This window comes from Ascidiella aspersa, chromosome 2, assembly GCF_963924565.1.
Source record: "Ascidiella aspersa chromosome 2, kaAscAspe10.2, whole genome shotgun sequence".
NCBI lineage: Eukaryota > Metazoa > Chordata > Ascidiacea > Phlebobranchia > Ascidiidae > Ascidiella > Ascidiella aspersa.
Window position 1 is genome coordinate 36788621 of NC_139448.1, and position 11924 is coordinate 36800544.

The following is an 11924-nucleotide window of genomic DNA, read 5'->3' on the forward strand; positions in this document are numbered from 1 at the left end:
GTATCCTATTTTATATTTAATAAAAGGAATGTGGTTTTATAAGATGTTTATTTTTTTATATCTTTACAGTTTCTACAAACTCTTCGTCAACTGCATGCTGAAATATTGATCACGTCATTGTGTTGCCCTTTATAAAGAGCACATGCTTAATATTACCACTGTGAACATTGATATGTAAATAAAACTGTAGCTTGATCTTATCATTTTTTGTTTTGTAGTTTGCAAGTTTAATATGTTGCGGTGAAAGCAAGGAATACGCTGATATTGTCACACGTTAGTTAAATTTAAAAAGACGTCTATGGTCGAAAAGACCTAGACAAGTAGTGGATGTGTTTTGGACGAATTAAAGATGGCCTAAAGACGTCTTAAAGCCCCCGAAAGAGATCATATCTGAGATCGTGTTTCACTGTTACGATTTCCCATAGACGTAAACAGTACCAAAACGAAAACGAATTTTAGACGATTAAAAGGTGCCGTAAAGACGTTTTTGTAACCGATTTAAATGCGATTTTTTAATACGTCTACTAGTCGGGTTTAGCGCACGTTTATTACCGTTACGATTTTAGACATTCTGACGAGCTAAAAAGACCAAGACGAGTGCGAGATTAAAACGATTTGAAGATAACCTAAAAACGTTTTGTGTTCAATGGGTAAAGTCACTGATACAGCAATGAATTGTTTAAATCAATGCATCCTTGATCTGATTAAATTTTACAATTTTTAGGTTACAATAACCGGATTGACTTAAATCTTTGAAATAACTTGTTTACTACCCTGCTGACATCCGTCGGTAAATGTCCAACTGGTCAAGTATATTCACAAAAATAATTTACAACTCTTATGTAAAACGATACAACGACATCATTTACGCAAACAAATGTGCTTCAAATTGCAGCAAACAGCAAAAGAATTTGGCGGCAAGAACAAAGAATAACAGAAAAACCTATTTTAAACGACAATACATTTTTATGTAGATTGTGTCAAGTTTTGGTGTATTTAAAATACTTTTATAATCAACCAATAATCCCACATTGAACCAAAAAAGACAGGGTACAGAAAAAACAATTCCATATTTTTGATGCACTAAAACTTATAGCACAAACTTTGGAGAACAATCGTTAGAGACAAAAATATTGAAACTCATACAGAAGTATAGGTAGTATTTTAAACGAAAATAAATGAAGAAATAGTCGAAACATTCAAAATGCTTCCTATTTCTGTACAGGCTTTAATAAGTTCTATTGTAAAAAGTTTAACAGCACTAATAACAACGTTTTCGAACTGTAAGCATGCACATAAAAGCCGAAAAATGTGGGAATTTGCTTTTGAATGTGTTAGCAGGTGTATTACAACATTAGACCAGTGGTTCCACCGGGTGCTGTTGCTAACCCTTTAATGGTGCCTCGAATTTCCAAATTACGCAATCTAATTTTCTGGTAAGCTTCTTGAAAGAGTTGCTTGTGTACGATTTTAGCAAAATTAATCAACATTATTATTTAACTTTGTGCAAAGTTCATGAGTTGTTCAAATTTAGTATATTATTATGTCACAATTAATCACTAAGCAAAAAAATGTCGAGGTTTCCTTTGAAACGTTTATTTTGTCTTGTAGGTTGCCGTAAGACAAAAGGGTCCGGAAACCATTGCATGCATTAAGTAATAAACATTCTGCGAAAGGTCTTTGATTTAAACGGTTGAAAAAAACTGGAAAGCACCATTTTTGAATTTAGCACAAACACACAAAACGTTAACAGAAAAGTTTTCTCCGAAAAGCACTTAATGTCCGTTTCAACAAAAAACGTCAAATTTTCGTTAAAGTAAGGCACTTTTTCGTGGCTGTTTTGGCGAGTTGTAAAGTTGTGAGCGAAATCAGCAATTGTCCAATCAACAGGCGGTTATGCTATCTTCCATTTCGACAATACAACCGACTCTTGCTGGAGTTTTATCTTCTTCGTCAGAATCCGAGTCGGCCATTCTGAAAGACAATACATCGACTGCGTTAAAGATACAGCGTTTACAAGAGTAATGGTACATTGGTGGTGGTTCTATTACAGCAGGGGTCATTAAACTGGTGTATCAATAAAAACACAATGCATCGAGGAGTACCAGGAGTGGAGATATACAGGTGACAGTTTCCAATTACAAACAAGTAATCAAAATTTTCGGGTTTAGGGTAATATTTATAGAATGTCGTTATATAATTTTTTAGTCTTCATTTACTATTGTTAGTAATTCTAGGTCAAGCGCATAGAAATCGACTGCATTTCAATTTATTATTTACTAAATTATTGGTGTTATTGTGATAAGCAAGAGTTAATACAAGAAAAACATTATGTTAGGGCAAAGGAAAAATATTTTTCCATTCCTAAGCGAAATTGTATTTCTTCATTTGTAAAATTGTTCAAAATCGAATAAATACCACTACTTGGCATCTGGTGTAGGATTAAAGTAAAATTGTTTCATTAAGAATTTATTAGTAAAATATTCAGCCTTTAAAATAGGCGCCAAACGTGGGTGTGCAGAGCGTTTTTAGACGCCCTGGATTACTCGCATCAAAACGCCCTGGAGTTCGACCAAGTTATCAATAAATATACAAAATAGTTTTTGTAGCACAATCTTAGTTATCCAAAAGTGTTTACAACTTTTTTTGCAATGCCAAATAGACACGAGGCCATATAATCTCCAAACCATGTTTATGTTTTATGTACCTTTTTTAAATTATGGTTACGTTTTGCCCATTTCAATGGAAACTTTTTTAGCATCAGAGAGCGAAACTAAGGTTTTAAAAGGCGAAATGGTTAGCACAGTAATAACAGGCAACAGCTGTGATCTAAGAGCTAATATTTTTTTCTCATTAACAAGCATTTTTGCACTTGCCCTGGAATTTCGAAAGTTCGGCGCCTATGGCCGTCATCAAAGGCACTTTGACAGTGCAAAGTTTCCATTAAAACGGGCAAATCGTAACAGTAATTTGAAAAAAAAAATGCATAAAACTTAAAAAACATAGTTTTGTGGGATTCGGCCTTGTGTCTTTCTGTGGTAATTCAGGAAAATTTGAATAACTTTTGGTTAACTAAAACTGTTCTAAAGGAATTAATTTGCACCTTTATTAATAACTTGGTCGAATTTCAAGGCGTTTTGACGCCAAAAGAGAAATCTAGAACGGTCTGCACACCCACGTTCAGTGCTAGGCCCGTCAGTACTGTTTAAACTGCTTTTTAAAGTAAAAACAAACTCACAAAATCCTTCTTCTCTTTGGTTTGGCTCCAGAGCTTGATGAAGGCCCTGCCTCTTCTTCCGGAAGATTAGAAGATGATCCTTGCTCTTCTTCTGCGAGATTGAAGGATGTCGCTGCTTCCTCGGGGTCCAGGTTCTCCTTGTTGTCATGGTTACGGGGTTCCTGGGGTGATGAGGACGGACCTGCTTGATCCTCCGATGTCACTTGTGGCTAAAATAAAGATTTTTTTGGTTTTATTTACGGATGTGCGATACTTGGTATTTTATTATAACGCTTGTGGCTGGACTGAAGGGTGATTTTTTTTTCTTTTTTTGGGTGATTTTGGTTTTGGTTTTATTGCAGAACTGATATTTTAATATCGATTGGGTGTTTATTAATATGCTGAACTGTAAAAAAACTTTAAATTTGTTATTTTAGGCAAGGTGCATCAAAAACCGGCTGGCAGATAATGTATATCCAAAATGAACCGAGGGCCAATCGCATTTCTTGATGACCAGATTCACCTAAAGTGCTACCAAACTTAAAATTCTATTCTGCAATCGTTCATTAATCAGTATACTGATCAATGAGGGGATTTGTGGACCCTATAGTTCAGAAAACATAAGTACAAAACACGCCAATTTTCCAGGAACAAATTTCGATGCTATATGTTGAAGCAATTCAAAGTAACCGACAACACATTAACTACAGTTAGTGCTACTAATTACGGCAGTCAAACTAGGTAATGTGTTATGAAAGACACTTATGAATCAGACCCGTTTGGCCAATTTCAGTTTGTTGACAATTTTACTCCAATAAACCTCAATATACAATCTTGGGACAAGACCAGAATTTTAACTGCCCAACATAAACATTTAACTAATACAAAACAATCATATTCATAGTGCATTGTTTACCAGTGACAAGCGCACTGACTTGAAATTATTTTCATAGAAGTCTATTTCTCTCGTTAAAATGTGATGTAACACAAGTGACATTTTTGATTAGTATTACCTCACACATGCACAACAGGGTTTACAGAAATATTTTCTAGTCTTATAAACAGGTTAGGTCACATTTACATTAATTTACTTTTACCATAAATTTATATGGTATGTTAAAATATTACCTCCGTATTTTCGCTAGCAGATTTCTTTTCTTTTGGTTTGAATGAGAAAAATGTGTCAATTGGTTTTTGCCATTCCGGTGTGGGTCTCGCACAAACTGAATTTCCTCCGACAAATTTGTCTTTTTTTCCAGCTGAAAAAAAGTCAAAATGAAAACTAATGGTTTTGCAATGAAATACCGAACATATACTGAGGCGGTGGTTGTCAAACTTTTTTCGAGCATTTTTACTTTTTTGTAGAATGATTTCGAAACCACATATCAAGGGATAATATTAATATATTCGGAAACATTTTATTACTGCAATGAAGTTTAGATGTGAAACAAAATCATTGTGCAACGGCCTTGAAAAGTAGTTTTAAGTTTTATCAGCAAAGAAAAACTAATTTACATTTACCACAGTAAACTGATAAGTAGATTTTATTTGAGCAATTTAAAATTATTTTGAGCTAAAGCAGATTAGAACTTCTTAGCTTCAGTTCTACAAATTAAAAAAAATAGCTCCGGCTCCAGCTCCACAAACAAAATAAAAAATGAACCCAGCTTTGGCTCTGGGTCCAGCAAATAGCTTGACTCCGGAGAGGCTCCAGCACCTCAGCCGGTATGAGTATACAATTAAGACAAATAATGAAAAGAACTTTTCAAATAATATGTGCAAAATATATTTTCATAAATAAATGACAAGATATATATATATTGTCTGAACAATAGAGCTGAGATTAAACCAAACCTTACCAGGTGAACCAAATTCTCCGACAGCAGACGACCTAGGAGCGGTGAAGTTTTTTCGCGGGGCTTTTGCCACCGAAGCTGTAAAAATAAAGCAACTCATTGCAAACCGATTTGTAATTTCGCAAACAAAACGCACATACATAAAGTTGCATAACAGTGAGAGAATTAGAATATCAGAAATATGGAATAGGATCTATTACGGTGCTGGCCTGGAATCCTATCCGGTGTTTATATTGCTAACATCATTTGGGTTAGGGTGTGAGTTAGCATTTGAGTTTTAGTGGGTCAAGTATTATTATTATATTTATTCTCCCATATTTCTTTCTTTTTTTGAAATTTCCATTTTGATAACTCATTTTAAAACCCCGGACGAAAATGTGGTCGTTTCTGGACCAGCACCGCTATTACTAGTCAGGCAGTACTTAAACTGTTTGACATTTTGATGGTATTAGTGGCAAGTTTATCTCTAATATAGATATTGTAAATATAAAATATAGCACAGAACTACAAATGTCAGAACCATGGAATTATGACAATTAATTTGTTTTCACATTTGGGACACTCCGGTTTGGAAAGTTGAGCCTGCGCGGGGGATTTATACCAATGTTGCACTCTCAGCCAAGCTCATAGCCGTGCATTTCGTGCTAAACACCCAGTCGCGAAAAGTGGTAGGATTCTAGACCAGCTTCAAAATTTCATATGTGCCCAATTCCTAAATACCATTTCTTTGATTTTATTTTTCCCAAAGTATTTATAGTAACTTATTACCATCAATAAAACAAGTTTTAATGAAGAATATCATCTTCATATTGGCAAAAAAATATTTGCAAAACTTACCTCTGATAGATGCAGATGAAACTGATGCTTTTGTTCGAACCATGTTGACTGTTTACTCCAATTGGCAGTTTGCAGTAGATTTCTAACGAGTTAAACAGTTGCACTGGAATTTAAAACAATTTTTAAGTAGACGTTTTTTTTTTCAGGTATATTTAAATCTTGCTTTTGTTTGACTATCTTAGAATAGCTTTTGTTTTAGGAAGCATAATTATGTATTTTCCATCCTGTGAGTTTTAAACACTTCTAAATTAGGAAGACGCTATTTAGCTGGATCGCTCTTTTACGATTCACCCATACGTAATTATCCATTGATTTGGGTTAAGGTTGGGGTCACCGTTTGGGTTTGGATGGTCATAGTATTAGATTTAATTTCCTGTGGTTTGCATATAATTTCTATGTTATTTGTCAAACTACTTTATAGCCTCAGGAGGTGCCTTGATCAGATCGCTCTTTAAAACTTCCATTCTGGAAAGTATATCAGATTTCGACGAGATCTCGCTGGGTTACGGACAACAATCTGGGTGACCGGGTGCAACAAAGGTCCAAAAAGTGCACCTCGGTGTACTTTGAATTTTCTGATGCACTTATTGCATTGTAGAATTCTGTCGCACAATCGTTTCCATATTTGGGGTGCAGTTCAGAATTTTTGGGGGGTTCACTTTTAAAAGGTTGAAAAAAAAACTTGCGGGTGCACTTGCCATACTTTCCACATGAGGAATTGTATGTCGATTAAAACTTCTTTGCTGTCCTGGTGAATAGCCTCTTCCAGCGCTCTTTCACTATTGTACGTAAAAATTAATAAAAATTATTTTTTCTTTAAATGCCGCATACCACAACGCATATTGTTTGCGTTAGGGCGCGGGTTAGCGTTTGGTTGAGGGTGGGTCAAGTTATTATTATTAATAAACATAATATTACTTGACCCACCCTCACCCAAACCTTAACCCGCACCCTAACCCAAAAAATATGCGTTGTGGTATGCGGTATTATTATTTTTGTTTTTTTGCATAACTTTTCACGTACAATAGTGAAAGAGCGCCCCTCTTCCTTCTTAACTTAGTTGCTAATATAATTAAATGTGATATTTCCACAGCCCGAACCCAAACGCTAAACCCAGCCCTAACGCAAATCAATGCATAATCATTAGTGGGTGTCTGTGTACCCGAGCGATCTGATCAAATCGTCACTTACAACAGTCTATCTACATTTAATGACCTAAATCAGCACATGAATTTACAGCTGCAAGACTGCAACATCTATAAAAAAAAACACTAGCTAACACTTGCGATGTTTGTCAAATTACTTCATTACACAAAAAAATCGTTTAAGACTGTTTAATTTGTAAAAACACAGCCAATAAATCTTCAATGAACCTAACATTGCTCTCTGTGTGAAACAACAATCGATCAGCTGATCGGCGTTCCCGCGTTTCACGCTCCACTGATTACAAACCGCGAAAACAACACCACGTGGTTTTCGCGAGACGAAATTGTCCCCGCGGCAGCCATTTTGTTTAGCAAGGCGAGTTTTTGACGGCTTGAATTACAGCGCGTTTGACAATGCGACAGACCGTTAGACGTGAGCTGAATGGAAATAAATCGAATGGGCATTGAAATTGGTGCGTTAGTGATGTTAAAAAGGTTTTTCTAATTAATATTTGACTCAGTATGCTCATTTGAATAATTTGAAAACAGAGGTAGGCCACTGAATGCACATTATTTATGTAGCTTTTTGTGCAGTAATAATTATCGGAATTTTATATAAGTTTTTATATTGAAAGCAATACAACCTGATTTAGCCTCTTGCATTTAAATTGTGAAGGTTAAATAGTTAGTCTCCAGTGAGATTTGAACTCACGACCCCTGGTTTACAAGATGTGTTTATTATCAAGTGTGACTTAACCCTTCGGAAGCTGTTTTTCGACCAACGATTACGACTACATGTCATAGTACACCGAAAAGTCATGGCAGACTAACCGAATTATTCGACCAATGGTGTAAACAAGGAAGGCTAGGATCTGCAGACTGGGGTAAGGCACTTTGATTTTGATAAGCGCAATCCTTTTGTGAATTACTTTGTTAACCGGGTAAATAGTCTGTACTGTAATTACAGCTGTGTTATGTACCATTTGTCAACCTACTCTGTATAGATTTAGTTTACTGTGGACTGTGGTGTTTCAATCATAGATCGCTGTTTGGGTGTTCAAAACTAACTTCTTTGTAGGCCTATCAATGAATACACACAAAAAACAGAAAAACCAAACTCTCGTACTTGTTTCCTTAGTATATATCAGTAGTAGGAAACAGTGTTGTGTCATTTTGAAATGAGTTAAGTCCAGTGGAGTCATACAAAAAAACTTGAGTCCAAGTCAAGTCATTTTTGAAACAACATATTACAATTAAGTCGTTACGTGCAGAACTTAAGATAAATAACTCATTTTTATATTGGAAATGTGAAAACACTTTGTTCCAAACAAAGTCATTTGCCCAAATGACTTAAGTTAAGTCAAGTCATTTGCCCGAAAGACTTAAGTTAAGTCAAGTCATTTGCCCGAAAGACTTAAGTCAAGTCAAGTCATTTGCCCGAAAGACTTTAGCTAAGTCAAGTCATTTGGAAACAGTGACTTAAGTCATTACAACACTCTGGGAAATATCGACGCAGCGGAATGATTAAGATAGGTTTACTTCTCCCACTTTTTTCAGGAATCTTATATTTTTGAACAAGTTTAGAGAATGTTGATTGTATTTTATGGAATATGTTGCTTCAGAAATGTTATAAGGTCTATTAAAATTTGAGTATTTCATTTGTTTTGTTGTAAAATAATTTCATGTAAAAATAAGCTTACAGTGATGTTACCAGACGATGCTAAAAAGAGTCGCCGTTTTTCGTCCTAAAGTAGAATAATATTTAAATTAAGCTAAAATAATTAAACCGTTACATATTGTTTGAATTTCATTGTGAATTTTTTTGAGCTTAACAGTGCATAAAAAGCACCCCATTTTAAAGGTTGTTTTTACCATTTTTGTGTATGCCGCGAAAAACTAGTGTTCTGCAGCATTAAAGTCAATTATTTTAAGTCGTTTCTTTTCTCGTTTAAAACGCACTGTTTGAAAATAAATAAATATTTTTGTAAAGGAAAAAATGATTTCCGGTTTTTGCTTAGACTGAATTTTTGATATTTCTGAAAAAACACTCTAATTTTATTTCACGTAACGAAATTTTTGGAAAACGCTTTTCTAGTTGTAAAATGCTGGGGCTTTGATTTCGTCATCACTTTATCATCAAATTAAAAAAACTTTGGAAGTGGAAAACTTTAGAAGTGGCGCAACTTTGGAGCGAAAGGCTTATTTTGTTGTGACGCAACACCAAACGCACTATTCAGCTTATTATTACTGAAAACATTGAGAAAGTTTCTCAATGTGGATTCCACAAAGCGTTACACAATATTGATATTTTCCACTGGCAACTACAGTGTTTTGTCTCGTGTATGTTGATAGTGTTTTGTTACAGCAGATTCGCCTTTTTTACTAGTAGGATTTATTTTAGTTCCGCCACAAAGTGTGACGTCAAGCATTAACGCAAAGACCAACCAACCAATTCACTTCATTTCAAATCGTTTTATTTGAACTCCGACAAAGCTCTTGGTACCCTTGAAATTACCTAAAATATAATTGCTTTTAAAAAGTAGTGTAGATTTGTCAAAGAATTTGTGTAAAAAAGCCACGGCCAACCTAAATGAGCCTGAGTTGAACTAATCAAAAAGTTACTCTACACCAGCACTTGTTTTAATTTTTTGTGGAAAATTTTTTCGTTTTATTTTTTTGTGGAAGAATGTTCTGTTACCAACACAAACTAATTTTGTTTATTTGATTTGGTATGAATCAATTTTTGTTTCGCGAAATTGTATTCGCCTAGAATTTTGTTTACTGTTAAATTATAGGCTTTACTTGTTTAGATTTTTAATTGCACTAATTCAGTAGTTCTGAACCGGGGTGCCGCGGCACCCTGGGGTTCCATCTCTAATGCCCAAGGTGCCTAAAGATAGTTGTGAATCGTTAAGAATCTGATTTGTGCAAATTCCTACAACTTTTTGTGTAAGATTAGAGTGCAATATATCCAATGAAAACTTCCTACATTGTGTAGAGTTGATGTTTGTTGTTCCAGTTCCGTTTATTGTGACATTGTAGTAATTTTCCTAGAGAAAATTCTTGTGGAGGTGCCGCAATCTATTTATTATTTCTGAGAGGTACCGCAAGCCATAAAAGGTTGAGAACCACTGCACTAAATGTTTGTGTTAATTTTTTGCCGCCACATCTTATTGTGAAAACGGAACAAATTTTTAGTGAAATACTAATAAAAATGTTAATAAGGTTTGTCTGGAAAATGAGATTGGCATACTTAAATAAGTAAATTACACGTTTAAGCAACACATATAATCTGTATTTTCTTCTGCAATTTGAAAAAAGGAATATTCTTCTTTTCTAGAAGCAGCCTTCGTACGTCACTCGAATTAAAACGATCATTGCGATGACCTCACTAATTCTGCGGTAAGGGAGGCGTTTTATTCGTGTTCTCATTTTTGTAAAAGTAGCCCAATTATCTCGTCTCACGGATCAAATACCTGAATATACTGCTAAAGAAGCCTGGTGGCTAAAATTGCTGTGGGTAATGCCTAATTGTTATTAAATCGATTCCTTAACTTTTGCAAAAATTATGCATTAAGCGACCGTCTGAATGTTGCTTGCCTACTTCGAAATATGTCTATTGGGGCTAAGGTGATTGAAATGTAGTTATTTTCTATATAATCCCAAAAGCGACTATCGTTTTTGCTGTCGTTTTCGGAATTGGTCGAATTAACTATTTGATTTTGTAAACAAGCTAATATCACCTGAAAGTTCATTTCCAACTTAAGGTTCGGTTAAATAATTTATCCCTATTTATAAGTTTTAACTTTACTGGCGATTTTAAACCTTTTTTACTGTTTTATCATCCTGCAAAATACTCAAAAAACATTCGTTTGGTTTTAGAAATAATGTTATGTTTACAGGCCGAAGAGGATTAAGATTTGCGAAAGTAGTTTAAAGAAAAAATGCACGGTTCTCGCAGCACCAAATAATAAAATATCTACGGACTTAAAAAAGGTAAAACGCTGCGAAATAGAAAGACAAAGTAATTTGATCTGTTTTGCCTATAATAACGTTTTGTTAGCGTTTTGAGTATTTACTTAAGTCTAAAGTTTAATTGTTCTATTTAGCACATATTTGGAAACCAAATTCCAAAATCTAATAACGTTTTCATGAAAATTTTTAAATAATTTTTAGACATTCTTTTAGCTAAGTCACGTCTGCAAGTGCTATAACCACGTTAACATAAAAAAACAGAAATCAACCAACTTTTAAAAATGACCCAAAATATTTAAATCACTGTTACCCAGCGCAAAAGGGCGATAGATCGCCAGGATTCAGTTCAACAACTTATCGTGAACTTCTCAGCATCTGATGGAAAACTCGTGACTGCAATTGGTGACCCCGAAGCAAAAGAGATGTTGGAATTCCTGCAGGAAACTGATAGAACAAAGATACTTCTCAACACGTGCTTCTTGAAGAAGTAAATAGGCTAGAGTGGTTCTGAAAGTATTTGTCTTTTAACAGTATTTAATAGGTTAATTTCAATACGTAGGTGAAACGAAGACATGTTGGAAAATGTTTAAAGTTGCCGATAAAAAATGCGTCACTAGTAATGTACTTGGTTATTTTAAAAAACACGGTTATTTTAAAACAGAAAATGATGGCGGATAATACTGTTTTTTAAAATTTACTACAAAAAATTGCTTTCTCACATTAGAACAGAAGTTCTTAAACTGGGGTCCATGGACCCCTTGGGGTCCGTGAAATAGTTTCAGGGGGTCCATGAAGACCTAATTGAAATACTAGTAAAAGTAATCAATTTTTCAAAGAAATAAGTTTAATTAAAAATAAAACGTTTTAGCAAAGTATTTAGACCTCATTTTATCA

The 11924-nt window shown here is 34.5% G+C and overlaps 1 protein-coding gene across 1 annotated transcript; it reads right to left on the reverse strand.

Moving 5' to 3' along the window:
• Positions 1 to 1883: 1883 nt before the first annotated feature.
• Positions 1884 to 5953, reverse strand: LOC146165557 (PCNA-associated factor-like). Its single transcript, XM_083380960.1, has 5 exons — positions 5911 to 5953; positions 5077 to 5151; positions 4346 to 4476; positions 3239 to 3447; positions 1884 to 1974 (listed from the first exon to the last, which is right to left on the reverse strand). Exons 1-5 carry the CDS (start codon positions 5951 to 5953, stop codon positions 1884 to 1886), a joined length of 549 nt encoding a protein of 182 aa, XP_083237086.1.
• Between the last annotated feature and the right edge of the window lie 5971 nt (positions 5954 to 11924).